General features: G+C 38.2%; 1 protein-coding gene across 2 annotated transcripts in view; it reads right to left on the reverse strand.

The window, feature by feature from the left end:
- Nucleotides 1-15986, reverse strand: part of EFHC2 (EF-hand domain containing 2) — a 248066-nt gene that overhangs the window by 166196 nt on the left and 65884 nt on the right. For both annotated transcript variants that reach the window (XM_037168130.2, XM_037168129.2), the window contains exon 3: nt 8739-8889. In XM_037168130.2, coding sequence (XP_037024025.2) covers nt 8739-8889 — 151 coding nt within the window. The remainder of the gene's footprint in view (nt 1-8738; nt 8890-15986) is intronic.

Here is a 15986-nt window from a genome sequence, read left to right on the forward strand (position 1 = left end):
ATTCTCCTGTGAACCCATCTCGTCCGGGGCTTTTGTGTGATGGGAGTTTTTTGATTACTGCTTCAATTTCTTTTGCTGTTATTGGTGTGTTCAGATTTTCTGTTTCTTTTTCATTAAGTTTTGGAAGATTATATTTTTCTAGAAATGTGTCCATTTCCCCTAGGTTCTCAAATTTCTTGGCATACAGTTCTTCATAGTAATTTCTAACAATCCCTTCTATTTCTGTGGTATCAGTTGTAATCTCTCCTCTTTCATTTCTGATTGTGTTTACTTGTGTCCTCTCCTTTTCTTGATGAGCCTACTTAAAGGCTTGTCTATTTTGTTTATCTTATCAAAAAACCAACTCCTGGATTCATTGATCCTTAGAATTGTGCTTTTAGTCTCTATGTCATTAAGTTCTGCTCTAATCTTGGTTATTTCCTTCCTTCTGCTTGCTCTGGGTTGTCTTTGTTGTTGTTCTCGAGTTCTTGTAGGCATAGGGTTAGGTTGTTTGATTGAAATGTTCCTATCTTCTTTAAGTAGGCCTGTATTGCTATAAACTTCCCTCTCAGGACTGCCTTGGCTGTGTCCCATAAGTTTTTGGTTGTTGTGAGATCATTTTCATTTGTTTCCAGAAACTTTTTGATTTCTTCCCTAATTTCATTCTTGACCTATTCGTTGTTTAATAGCATACCATTCAGTCTCCATGATTTTGGGTGCTTTGGGTTTTTTCCTCTGGGGTTGGTTTCCAATTTCAGTCCCTTGTGGTCAGAGAAAATGCTTGGTATGATTTCAATTTTCTTAAATTTTTTGAGGCTCGTTTTGTGTCCTCTCATGTGGTCTATCTTTCTGGTTCACAGGCCCGCGCTCAATCCACTGAGTTACACCAGCCAGGGCCTTGTGGTCTATCTTTGAAAATGTCCCATGTGCATTTAAAAAGAATGTGTATTTAGCTTCTTTGGGATGAAGGGCTGTTACCTCCACTCTTAAATTTCACTCTGCTCCATTCAGTGACCATTCCCTCCCCAAGGTCCACCCTCTGGGGTTGCCAGATTTAGCAAATCAAAGTATAGGATGCCTGGTTAAATTTTAATTCCAGATAGACAATGAATAATTTTTAATGTATGTCACGTGCAATATTTGGGACACAATCACACTAAAAACTTCATTGCTTATCTCAAATTCAAGTTTAATTGGGCATCGTACATTTCATCTGGTAACCTTACCACCATCCCTCCTCCACTTTATGAAATGCAATATTTAAATATGGTATATGCCCAACATGAGTGACATATGAATGAGTGACTTCTATTCTGTGATTACATTTGCTTGATTAAAGTATATTATCTTAGAATATAAAAATATATCTAAGAAATACTACTCTGTTGAGGGGATGAAATCAGTGTTCTTAAGCAGGGATACATTTAGAACCAACTGGAAAACAGTTCTAGACCCCAGGCCTACAGAATCAAAATTCTTGGGATAAGCCAGGAGACTCTGACAATCACTCTGAACTAAGAACTGGTATAGACTTACCAGAATATTATGGCACATTTCTAACCATTATCCTTGCTTCAGTGTAGATTAGTTTGGACTTGACAGTATTTGACAAAGAGTTTTTCTGTTAGTCAATTGGAAGTAAAACTACTGGGGTTAACCTCTGACATTCTTGGTTTGGTGTAATATTGTTTTAACTACATTCCAAAAATTTCTACAAATATAACACATCTAACCAAAAAGAGAGTAATGTTCTTCAATGAAAGCAAGCCTTGAAGTGCAACAGCAACTTGACTTATAACACACATTATCTCTCTACCAGCAAGGATCTGGCAACATTAAAAATATGTACTTCTGATTAGAAGCTGAATATAACTGAATGCCTATTTTGGCACCATGCTAAGGGATGTCTCTTTGTTTCTGGCTTATTCTAAACTCCCTCCTTCCTGAAATAGTTACATGATAAGAGAGGTAAATAAAAGGGAAGCTAGATCTAGGCGCACTAATTCCTAAATGGTCAGTTCCACAAAAAACAAACAAACAGCCCTGTCTGGTGTAGCTCAGTGGATTGAGCGTGGGCCTGGGAACCAAAGGATCAAGGTTCAATTCCCAGTCAGGGCACGTGCCTGGGTTGCAGGCCAGTTCTCAGCAAGGGAAACATGAGAAGCAACCATACATTGATATTTCTCTCCCTCTCTCCTTGCCTTCCCCTCTAAAGATAAATAAATAAAAACAAACAAATAAACAAACAGGTGCATCTGACCTCCATGTTCATGTGGAAATTACTGAAACCCTATAGAAGTGACAGGAATGTCATCAGTGTGCAGCACCTAAATGTGACCCCTAGCCCCTTTGCTGAGCCCACAGGCACATGGAAAGCAGTCCCAGGACACTCAAGACACAACTGAAAGAAAGACTACCTACCTCATCCCAAGTCTGACCCACTGATTCATTAAGTTTGTTTTCTTTTCCTCAATTATTTAATTTAGAAAAAGCCTAACGAAGGTATTTAACTGATTTTCCAGGGTGTCCTCTGTCCAAACAGGCCTTCCTTAATAAAAATCATATTAAATATTTCAAGAGACTGGTTTCTCACAAAACAAAGTTTGATGATAGGATGGGTATTCATGTTTGCCTTCCACAGAACTTGCTAGAACCCATAAGTATCTCCATTCTGTTGATAAATACAGTCTCATTCCATATCATGATTACTATGCATTCTGTACAAATTACTTAGCTGTGTCTTCACTCGGGAATAACCTAATAAGATGGACCAATCATAACGAAATTTTCACAAAAGACTTTAAAATTGTCTTTTACTCAGGGGTCTTTTTCCTGAGTGTTTATGAATAACATTCCCTACTATTTACATTAAAATTATTTTCAAACAAATCATCACAACTATCTTCACTTTGTCTTTGGAATCTGCCTATGTGATATTTGAAATCAGATGTTGAGAGAATTGAAAACTCTTTTTTTTAGATTTTATTTATCTTTAGAAGGGAAGGGAAGGATAGAAGGAGGGAAATATCAATGTATGGTTGCCTCTCATGGGTCCCCTGCTGAGAACTGGCCTGCAACCCAGGCATGTGCCCTGACTGGGAATTGAACCGCAATCCTCTGGTTCGCAGGCCCGTGCTCAATCCACTGAGCTACACCAGCCAGGGTTGAAAACTCTTAATGAAACCTTTCCAATATCCTCATAAAATATTTTGTATTTCATTTCCCTTCTTGGATAGTTAAATAAAATGAAGACTCACTGGAATAGTAATGACAATGCAAGTCACTAATCCAGGTTTGGTATGTCCCAGACCTCCAGCCCATCATTGGTATAAATTTGGTGCCATGTGGGGAAGGTAATTAAAATGTAAGCAATGCTTAGTTAAAGAATATCAGAGTAAGCATTTAAGTGTAAACTTATGAAAAAAAATTTTTTTGCTAAAGCAATACTGCCACATAACTAATACATACACTTAGGTAAAATAGATGCTCATAGGAATTAAAAATTATACATTTTCTTTCTTTTCTGAAATAACTCTTCAAATATTTTCTAATACATTATTTTAAATCTTTAAAAACTGACTTATACATGTTAAAAATGACTCTAAAGAGCCTAAAGACCTCTCGCCCCTTTACAAAATAAAATGTCACACTTTCAACAATAAAAGTTTATAAAAAATTTTGTAAATATCAAGGCATTTTTATATTTCCTAAAAGACTTACCTTTAAGTCATAAGTTCTCCAAATGAAAAGACCAGGGAGTAGAGAGTGTATCAGTCAAAACAAAAAGAATGAGGACAGCTTATAGCACCATCTCAAACTAATTCTCACCTTCTCCCTCCACTAGTAAAACCAAACACAGTCACTAAATCAATCTTCTTCTTCTTTTCATCACCTCAACAGCAGCTCTGTTCTAACATGATAGAATAAGCCTGATTCTGTTCATGATCTGGACACCGCTAATTCTCAGTCCATGCCTTTAGTATTGACTTTTTTCCAGAAAACACACACCAAGGTTCAGCCTGCCTGGTGGGCTTCACCATACAAATATCCCAACACAATTTCAAAAGCCTCATGACCCAAACAAACACACCTCGGCTCTAAACACAATGCTGCTCCTTGCTCCATGCCTCTGGGCTTTATTAATGCATCAACCACACAGTGAGCTCCTAGGCAATCGGTTAAGACTCAGATGGAGCAAATTACCTCCCTAAGCCTATTTCCTTTTCTGAAAAGCTGACAAGCTGACAATTACCTACTTTAGGTGGCTATTAGGGGATTAAATAAGCTAATGATAAAATAGGTACTTTATCATTAGATATTCTCCTTCCTCACTCTCTGTATTTATTTTTTTAATATATTTTATTGATTATGCTATTACAGTTGTCCCATTTTTCTCCCTTTATTCCCCTCTGCCTTTCATACCCTTCCCATCCCCATTCCCCCCATTAGTTCATATCAATGGGTCATATATATAAATTCTTTGGCTTCAACATTTTCTACACCATTCTTTTTTTTTTTTAAAGGCTTACCAGGAAGGGACTGTGCTGTGGTGTTGTTTTTTTTTTTTAAGATTTTATTTATTTATCTTTAGAGGGGAAGGGAAGGAAAGATGGAGAGAAACATCAATGTATGGTTGCCTTTCATGCATCCCCTGCTGAGAACTGGCCTGCAGGGAACCTGCCTGCAACCCTGGCATGTGCCCTGACTGGGAATCGAACCGCAATTGGCTGGTTTGCAGGCCCGTGCTCAATCCACTGAGCTACACCAGCCAGGGCTCTACACCATTCTTAACTACGTTCTAAACTATAACTTTGCTGGACAGAGTAATCTTGAATGTAGTTCCTTGCCTTTCATGACTTGGAATACTTCTTTTCAACCCCTTCTTGCCTGCAAAGTTTCTTTTGAAAAATCAGCTGACAGTCTTATCTGAACTCCTTTCTAGGTACCTGTCTCCTTTTTTCTTGCTGCTTTTAAGATTCTCTCCTTATCTTTAATCTTGAGCAATGTAATTATGATGTGCCTTGGTGTGTGCTTCCTTGGGGCCAACTTCTTTGGGACTCTCTAAGCTTCCTAGACCTTCCTAGAAGTCTATTTCTTTTGCCAAATTGGGGAAGTTTTCCTTCATTATTTTTCCAAACAAGTTTTCAATTTCTTACTCTTCCTCTTCTCCTTCTGGCACCCCTAGGACTCGGGTGTTGGAATGTTTAAAGTTGTCCTAGAGGTTCCTAAGCCTCTCATTTTTTTGAATTACTGTTCTTTCATTCTTTTCTGGTTGAATGTTTCCTTCTTCCTTCTGATCCAAACTGTTGATTTGAGTCTCAGTTTCCTTCTCGTCACTGTTGGATCCCTGTATATTTTCCTTTATTTTTGTTTTTCATAGCCTTCACTTTTTCCTCTATTTTGTGACCATACTCAACCTATTCTGTGACCATCCTGATTACCAGTGTTTTGAACTGTGAATCTGATAACTTGGCTATCTCTTCATTGCTCCGTTGTATTTTCTCTGGAGATTTGATCTTTTCTTTCGTTTGGGCCTTTTTTTTTTTTTTTTTTGCCTCAGATCACCTGTCACATAGTAAGGGGCAGAGCCTTAGGTATTCAACAGGGCAAGCAACCCATGTAGCTGCTGTGTTGTTACACTGTATGTGGGGGAGGGGTCAGAAAGAGAACAATGCCACTTGTTCAGCTGCTGGCTTTCGGTCACTTCTGCCACTACCCACAAGCAAATTGTGCTTTTCTGGTGCTGATTCCTGGGTGGGTGAGTTTGTGTACATTCTAGGACCCTGTGGGTCTCTCCAACAAACTCTCCTGTGAGGCCAGGAGTTTTTCCCACTACCTCAACCCCCACAGGTTTTTCAGTCAGAGGTTTTGAGGCTTTATTTCCCCACAATAAAATCCTGGGTTGCTTGGTCTGTCTCTCTCCCCATTTGTCCCTCTCAGTTTATCCACATGCAAATGTAGGACTGCCCACCCCAGTCCTCCAGCCACTGCCTTGCCACAAGTCCTCTCTGCCCAGCTGCCCTTCTCCGCCCTTCCTACCAGTATGGATGAATGTTTCTTCTCTAACTCTTTGGTTGTTGGACTTCCATACAGCTCAATTTTCTGGCAGTTTTGGTTATTACTTATTTTTAAACTTATTATTTTCCTTCTTTTGGTTGTGCAAGGAGGCACAGTGTATCTACCTATGCCTCCATCTTGGCAATAAGTGACTCTTTGTATTTAATCACTGGTCAAGGCCTATCAACTCTGCTATCCAAATGTCTCTAAAATCTTTCCCCTATTTTCTATTCCTACAGTCGATGTCCTGGTTTGGACAGTCAGCATGTCTAACCTAAACAAATGCAAAACTCTTGGACTAGTCACCTTGTTCCCTTTCCTCTCTAACCTGCTTGCCCATAGGCTCCACAAAGTAGGAGTATAATGGGCCTTATTCCTTTTGTCCATTTTCCCAAAAACTCAGTACAGTGCCTGGCAGTATAGGTTGGCAATGCTGACTGGCTCCCAGTTCATCATTCAGACACAATAAAGCCATGCTCTAAGAAAAACTTCAATCCCCAGTTTATTACACATAGACAGAAAATCATAAAATGTGTTTAATGATGAGTAGATAATAAGTATAGCATGTACATGTTAAACACAGAAAGAAAGAGATGGAAGGACTAAGAGACAACTAATTTTCAATATATATTAAAAATGCATGAGGCACCTGGGCTCTAAATATTCACTGATCTACATGAGGTAATAAATACTCAGGGGTACTCAATATTCATGAGGCCTTAATTCAGCCACTCATCTGTTGGTGACACCCACTCTGTAACCATGTGTCCTTTACCCAAGAAACACAAAGCTTATACTATTCTGTAGGCTTATTGGTGAGCTGCAGCTGTGGCCAGACCTATTTGTCCCTACATTTCTCTGATAGAGTACGTGCCCTTAGCCCAAGGTCCTTTCTGTCTATGGTCCTCCTTGAACTTCTACTCTAGTCTCTAAACCACACTATTAGCAGGAGGAGCTGATTCAACACAAAGAGACAGGACCATTGCTTACCCCAAGATTTAAGCAAGGTGGTCATTCTATCTACTTTTGCCCTTGACCTAAGTGTGTGAACCTACCTTATCTCTTTCCCCTTGCATCTCACTACATATTTGAAATAATTTTAATGTACCATATGACTGATGCATTTTAATTAGGCCCATGAGGCTTCTGTTCTGTGGTCTCTGGGAAGGCCTGCAGGCATGCTTCCTGGAGGCCAACACTGAACCAAGCTAATATCCCACTCTACATTCTGGCTGCTGCATAAAGAAAAGATTGAAGGAGGAGTAGTAATGGAAGTAGAGAGACCTATTAGGAAGCTATTCCATTACTCTAGTCAAGAAACAATGGTAGCCTGGGTTAGAATGGTATCAAAGGGGATAGGGAGACATGAACAGATTCAAGATATGTTTTGCTAGGAGAATGAAGAACAAAGATGGTGAGAGTAAAAGATATGGAAAGTAAATAGAGACTATGGACAGAGAAGGCAATTTTGGAGCCTAAGATATTTGAAATGGCAATACCCCATAAGACAAAGAGGAAATAATATACCCAAAAATCATGGCTTATCAGGAACCAAAAGGGGCCTTGGGAGGTCATTTACATAAAACACCAAACAAATATACAATTCCCTTCCTACACCTCTATTAAACTGTCAATGAAAAATAACCTCTGACCTGTCCCCAAGGCCATCCATTTATTCCAATGACCAAACAAACATGTGATTCCCCTGTCCTCCACCCAACCCTGACCATGCTTATCCAGAGCCATCTATTACAACGTTTTGTGGCTTCCTTCCAGAAAATTATTCCTGTTCCTGACTTGAATTCTAATCTATTAGGTCATGTCCTTAATAGGACAGGATAGGATAAGATACAGAAAATTAGGTCACCCCTCCTCCATATGACATCCCCGTAGATTCCTGAAGACATTTATCAGGCACACCTGAGTCTCCCCTGTACAGATTTTCCTTTTCACTCTTTTCCCTTACACATGACTAATTTTCAGTTCTTTCACCATCATGGTTATCCCCTGAAGGCATAAAGAACTTAGCATCATCCTACGTGAAGTACTAATAGCACAAACAGAAGAAATCAGTTGCTATGCTTCTAATAATGCAACCTAAAATTAGCTTCTCTGGTGGCAACATCACAAAGTTAACTCTTGTCTAGCTGAACAGGAGTATGAATAAAGATGACTGGCATACACATGGTGAAGGAAAAATGATCCTCTGTTGAAGTACCATCAAAGTCTACACTTAACAGGGATGAGGATGAGAAGGTGGTTGAAGTAAATGGCAGTAAATTCAAGAAAAAAGAGTGAATACCAATCTGGAAGTGGCAGTAGAGAACAGTCTTCTCTCTTCTCTGGACAGTGTTGTGAAAGAAGTAGTGTTGTAAAGTGGTCAGAACAAAAAAAAAACAAAAAACAAACATTTAAAGAAAAAAGTCAAAGAAGTAGGAGATTTTCTCATACTAGAGCAGCACCTGAAAGGATACAATTATGTCACAGAAGAGTGGGAGAAATGGCCAATGTTGAGATAGGAGGGTAGAAACCTAGTAAGTCACTATCAATAACCACAAGCTAGCAGCATGCTTATATTTCCACTTCCAACAAGTTGGACGCCTGAGCAGCAGCATGGGGTCTTTATAAAAAGCCAGAGCAAGATAGTATATAAAGGTAGAAGTTAGAAGTGAAAGAACTATAAACCTGGTTTAAATCATTACCTTGAGGCAGTCCACTATTTTTCACTGGTGGCTCATATACTTGAATTGTGTCATCTTCAGGGTAGAACAAAATTTTATGGTATCTTATTCTATAGTTTTCTTGCCTCTTATCAGGTACTTCATCTTCTACATAGGCATCAAAAGATAGTACCTGTTGGAATCATAATAAGAAATTAGGAAATATTAAGAAATCAGCAAACTTGAAATCAATAAGGCTACTGCCATATGCTTTTTGTTACTGTAAAGAAAAAAGTTAAGGAGATTTTGCAAGAAGACATTCCACGCATCAGCTATGTGAATGAATATACAATCAAGGCTTCAGTATATAAATATTATTTTATATTTTCATCACCATCTGCTTATAATGAGAAAGTGATATTCAAGCAGTAAATTCATCATTCAGCTCTATCATAAATTGAACTAGTATCTCTCTTTGGAATTTCAGAAGGGGATTCTATATGTATGTGTTATATACAAAATAATATTCACTCTCACAAGATGAATGTAAGTTTTGTCATTTTTCCCCTTAAAAGTAACACCAAACTACCTTAGTTCTAGTATAAAATTATCCTGACTTCTGATCCTGTTAATTGCTTACCTTAAGAGTAATTCAAACAGGCAGATCTAAAATTCTTAAAATGCACCCAAGATCCACTATACACTTCTTCAGGAACTTCAAAGAGCTCAGCTCAATATTAGACCCAGTTTCATCTTACATTGCATGTATATTTGTATGGAGTACTTAGGTAAGAGAGGTAGATTCTAAAGTAGTTAGTAAAAATTAGATATAGTCAAAAGTATGCTTGAAAACTCCTTAACCACTTTGGAAAACTGTGACTTTCAGTAATACAACATGGCGCATTTTTTCTCCCATTTTCAACCAAAGGACTCTCTCTTTATTGAACATCATTTGAAATAGCTTCTTTAGGCTTAGGTGTCATGTTATATGAAAAAAAATGTATCTTTAACCATTGGAATAACCATCAATATGGTGAAATGCTCACACACTGAGGACACAGTAATGGAAAACAATTAAGGGAACAACAGATTTAAGCTACCATTTCAAGCCTGACCTGAGGCACAGGCTACTTGAAAGCTCCATTTTAATACTCCCTTTGCTCTCATTTTTATCAATTTTTATAACTAAAATTGCAAAATTTAATTATACATATGATATAACAGCAGGGTAATTCAACATGGACAACATGATACATATGATTGAGTCAGTTTGGGGTGGGCAGTTATCCTAATTAGGAATATATTCTCTGGGAGTGTTAAGCAAATTTCTATCAGAAGCCTACTCTTTAGAAGGGGCTGACAAAATGCCTCAGTAGTTTATCTCTGATTAAGATAGGAAACTTTGTTAATTACCACAAAAGATTATAAAAATGAGTTTCAGTAAAATAATTGTATTCAAAATGAATGAATTGGTTACAACTATTGACCAGGCACTGTCTTTACCAGATCGGGTTATAAAAATCTAATAAGCTCAAAGATTCATACCCTTCAAAATGGTAACTTTGGCTTCATTCTAAAGTGATCCCATGTTCAGCTTCTTTCTTGAGAAATTCATCTGGCCTGATTCTATTTAAGGGTTAGCTAAACCCACTCTAGACTTCTGGCTACTTTGCCTCCTCGCACAATCAAAATAAGGAAAACAACAAATTTAAAAACAAAAAACAACCAGAACTGACAGAAAATCTAACTCTATGGAAGTTCGACAACCAAGGAGTTAAAGAAACATTCATCCACACTGGTAGGAGGGATGGAGATGGGCAGCTGAGAAGAGAGGACTTGAAGCAAGGCATTGGCTGGAGGACTGGATGGGCAAGCAGCGGTAGGTAGAGCAGGTTGTTTCACATTTGCGTGCAGATAAACCGGAAGAACAACTGGGGAGCAAGATAGACCGCCAACCCAGGATTCTACTACAGGGAAATAAAGCCTCAAAACCTCTGACTGAAAATTCCTGTGGGGGTTGAGGTGGCTGGAGAAACTCCTAGCCTCACAGGAGAGTTTGTTGGAGAGACCCACAGGGTCCTAGAATGTACACAAACCCACCCTCCTGGGAATCAGCACCAGAAGGCCCCAATTTGTTTGTGGGTAGTGGTAGAAGTGACTGAAAGCAAACAGAAAGCTGAAGAAGTGGCATTATTCCCTTTCTGACCCCTCCCCCACATGCAGTGTAACAACACAGCAGCTCCGTGGGATGCCTGCCCTGTTGAATACCTAAGGCTCTGCCCCTTACTACATGACAGGAGAGTCATGACAAAAAAAAATGGCCCAAATGAAAGAACAGATCAAAACCCCCAAGAAGGGAGAAAAGGTATAGGGAATAGGTAACATAAATGGTAGGTGGAAAATAGACAGGGAGAAGTTAAGAATAGTATAGAAAATATAGAAGTCAAGAACTTATATGTATGATCTATGGACATGAACCAAAGGGGGAGGAGGATGTGGGGGAGATATGCAGGGTGGAGAGGAATAAAGGGGGAAAATGGGACAACTATAATAGCATTATCAATAAAATATATTAAAAAAATTTTTTAAAGCTCCAGAAAAAATACACCTAAGCAATGAAGAGATAGCCAACCTATCACATGTATAGTTCAAACACTCGTAAGCAGGATGCTCACAGGACTGGTTGAGTATGGTCACAAAACAAAAGAAAAAGTGAAGGCTGTGAGAAGTGAAATAAAGGAAAATGAACAGGGAACAAACAGTGATGGGAAAGAAACCAGGACTCAACTCAACAGTTTGGAGCAGAAGGATGAGAGAGACAATTCAACCAGAATAGAATGAAGAAACAAGAATTCAAAAAGTGAAGAGAAGCTTAGGAACCTCTGGGACATCTTTAAACATTCCAACATCCGAGTCCTAGGGATGCCAGGAGGGGAAGAAGATGGGCAAGAAATGGAAAACTTACTTGAAAAGATAACGAACGAGAACATCCCCAACCTGGCAAAGGAAATACACTTCCAGGAAGTCCAGGAAGCTTAAAGAGTCCCAAAGAAGTTGGCCCCAAGGAAGCACACACCCACACCAAGGCACATCATAATTACATTACCCAAGATTAAAAATAAGGAGATAATCTTTTTTTTAAAATTTATTTATCTTTAGAGAGGAAGAAGAAAGGGAGAGAAACATCAATGTATGGTTGCCTTTCATGCATCCCCTGCTGGGAACTGGCCTGCAACCCAGGCATGTGCCCTGACTGGGAATTGAACTGCGATCCTCTGGTTCGCAGGCCTGTGCTCAATCCACTGAGCTACACCAGCCAGGGCTAGAAGACAATCTTAAAAGCAGCAAGAAACAAGGAGACAGTTACCTACAAAAAAGTTTCCATGAGACTGTCAGCTGATTTCTCAAAAAAGACCTTCCAGGCAAGAAGGGGTTGGAAAGAAGTATTCTAAGTCATGAATGGCAAGGAACTACATTCAAATTGCTCTACCCAGCAAAGCTTTCATTTTGAATGGAAGGGCAGATAATGTGCTTCCCAGATAAGATTAAGTTCAAGCAGTTCATCATCACTACGCCCTTATTATATGAAATGTTCAAGGGACTTATCTAAGAAAAATAAGATAAAAAATGTGAATGGTAAAATGACAACAAACTCACAACAATACACAACTGAACCTAAAAAAAATTTTAAAAAACAAAGTAAGCAAACACATAGAGCAGGAACAGAATCACAGAAATGGAGATCACATAGAGGGTTACCGGTGGGAGAGGGGGTGGGAGAGAAGGGGGGAAAAGGTTCAGAGAATAAGTAGCATAAATGGTAGGTACAAAATAGACAGGGGGAGGTTAAGGTTAGTATAGAAAATGTAAAAGCCAAAGAACTTATATGTACAACCCATGGACTTGAACTAAAGGAGAGGGGAGAATACAGGTGGGAGGGGATGTGAAGGAAGGAGGGAAATAAAGGGGGGAATGAGACAACTATATTAGCTTAATCAATAAAATATATTTTAAAAAAATAAACCCAGCTAGAATGTTGTCATATTTATGTTGAGTGAACATTTCTCGTAAGATGTTATTGAATGGATACAGTGCTTCCTTCTGGGGTGATGAAAATGTCTTGGAACTAGAAAAAGGTAATGGTTGTACAACACTGTGGATATATTAGATGCCACTGAATTGCATACTTTAAAGTGACTTTGATTTATTTTTGTTATGTAAATTTGACAAATTTAAAAAAAAGATACTGGATACCATACTGTGTTGGACACATTAAAATGGTCAATTTCATGGTATGTGAATTATATTTCAATTAAGAAAACAGTAGGAGGTAAAAAGATGTTGCTGGACTACCTAAAAGGACAGTAGACCTGGGTTTTATGGAGCTTTCAGTAAACGTTGTCAGGGAGAACAGAATATATCCCCCCCACCCAGAATGTACCACTTTAGCATGTGGATTATTTGCAGATGAAGATAATAGGGGCCAAACAGACTCAGAAAGAACTTTTTACCTCCCCTTTAACTACCCAAAAGAATTTATATAGGGGCCCTGTACCAGGAAGAGAGCTATTATCAGAGAAAACTTTGTATCACAATGACTAATCTGCATGGCACAGCCAACATTTGTTTACCAAACACTGACTTTTCCCAATTTCCTGTGAACTGTCCTACTTCCCTTTGAAGCCCCAGAATCCTACCCCCTTTTCCTTAGCTCAGGGAGGATGCAAGCCTCAATTATCTAACTGCCAGGACGTCTCATATTTCTATGGGGTTCCCATGTGTACAAAATTTGTTTTCCTCCTGTTAATCGGTCTTATGTCTACTTAATTGCCTTGATAATACATGGCTACAGAACACCACGATGAAAGTGAAGGAGAGCAGAATATGTCACCTCTAAATAAGTCTATTTGGCATAAGAATTATTTTTGGCTAGTTATTTTTAAGAAACTGCAGACACAGGAGAAACTCTGACAACTGAGTAAAAGTTACCCTTTTGTAGGAGACAATTACATTTATAAGGGAAATCTCCATTTGTAAAGTTGTTCTCCTCTCTGTACCAGGAAGAGAAGGATAACTCTAAGTCTTCAGAAACTCTTATCAATGGAAAGCCAAGGACTTAACTCTATGCAACAACAATACCCTTGTTTACTGTGCCTTTTCTGATAACCTCCCATAACTGGCCTTCCCCTTCCTACCACATCTTCTGTCTTTAGCTAGAGACTACATTTCAAGTGTTGGTTTGCACCATTTCTGGGAATTACTCAGTTTTCCTGAGTCTCTCCCATGTAAACAGGAGACATATATTGTTATTGAATGTGTTTTTTTCCTGTTAATCTGTCCTTTATTACAAGGGTATCTCAGCCAAGAACCTAACAGAGTACAGGGAAAAATATTTTCCTCCCCTATGTAGGTTATGTAGGCTATTTTTAAAAACTCTCATAAATTTAAAGTACAGAAATTATGCAAGTTAAAATAATTGATCACAAACTAATACAACTCTAAATTTATCACATAGCTATAAACAAGAATTGTCATTCCTAATCAATAACTGTGAATCCCAAGATGAAATACAGGGTGGGGGCAAAAGTAGATTTACAGTTGTTCATACAGAAAATAATACAATAATTAATAAATAATAATACAAGAATTCTGTTTCATGTACTCACAACTGTAAACCTACTTTTGTCAAGCCTCGTATGTCTCTCAAAATGCACTTCTCTTGGTTAACTGGAACCAAATTCATAACCAGAGTCTAGCAGTCATTACTGACAGAGGTTTCTGATGCACTCTGCATTTCAGGAAAAGATACAGACTGAGATTTCAGCCTCCTGTACTATATATACCCCTACATGCTTACACCCTCTGAGTCAACCACTGCAAAGAAGTACCTGGTTTCCTCTTTCAACTAATGGACTGAGACCTGCCCCAACTTGCAAAAAACAGACCAAACTGGAAACCTGAATGGGAATTTTCTCTATGAAAGGCAGCAACTTTCAGTGTAAAAGGTGGCCTGTTCTTTGTCTCAGTGGAACACAAATCAGATTGCTAAGTAAATGTGTGTCTCCCAGGCTTCAGCATTTTTGTCCAAATAAATCTGTTTTTTTCTTTTTTACAGTCTAAAATGCATTTTGTTTTACATAATTATTGTGCTAAGAATAAGTTTAAAAACACAAAAAGTATTGAACTGAATAAAATTTAAAGATGTACAAGAAGGGGCTGAAAAGAAGTACCATCTTTTGCCATGCGTCCCCATGTACAGTGCACACCCACATTTTTGACCCAAACTTTCAGGAAAAAAATTTTTCATTTTAATTTTTAACTCAATTTTTATTTATTTATACTTAGAAAAATTGATTATCATTTTCCCAGGTATTATTTTGCATACAGATATCATTACTGATTTCCAAAGCTACACTTTTAGCACTTAAGTATAAATAAAAGTATTAAAAACATTTATGTAGGTACAGAATTAGTACTATATTACCCATGTATAATGCACATCCTTATTTCTCCCTCAAAAAGTTGGGCAAAAATGCACGCCTTATACATGGCAAAATACAGTATTCAAAGTCATGAAAGGCAAGTACCTACATGCAACATTACTCTCGCCAACAAAGCCATCATTTAGAATGGAAGAGCAGATAAAGTGCTTCTCAGATAAGGTCAAGTAAAAGGAGTTCATCATCACCAAGCCCTTATATGAAATACTAAAGGGACTTATCTAAGCAGAAGATGAAAAGTATGAACAGTAAAATGATAAACTCACAACTATCAACAACTGAATGTAAAAAAAAAAACTAAGCAAATAACTGAACAGGAATGGAGATCAAATGGAGGGTTATCAGCAGAGAGGGGGAAGAAGGAGAATAGGAGAAAAGGTACAGGAAATAAGAAGCATAATTGGTAGGTAGAAATTAGACAAGGGGAAGTTAAGAATAGTATAGGAAATGTAGAAGCCAAAGAACTTATATGTACGACCCATGGACATGCAACAAGGGGTGGATTGCTGGAGGGAGAAGGGGTACCTACTGACAGAGGGGGATAAAGAGGAGGAAATAAGTGAAACAACTATAATAGCATAATCAATAAAATATACTTTAAAAACACATGAATAACCTAATAACCAAATAAGTGAAAAAATTACCAAAAATATTGCCCTGGCAAAGGCTACAACTAAGATGATTCGCTAATGGATTCTTTCGAATGCTCAAAAAAACACAGAAAATTACCACAATATCATACTCATGTAACTTCCCCAGGATACCAACAATGACCAAAGGCCACAAAGGT

This window comes from Artibeus jamaicensis, unplaced genomic scaffold, assembly GCF_021234435.1.
Source record: "Artibeus jamaicensis isolate MK-2021 breed Jamaican fruit bat unplaced genomic scaffold, CSHL_Jam_final contig_60, whole genome shotgun sequence".
Taxonomy (NCBI): Eukaryota; Metazoa; Chordata; class Mammalia; order Chiroptera; family Phyllostomidae; genus Artibeus; species Artibeus jamaicensis.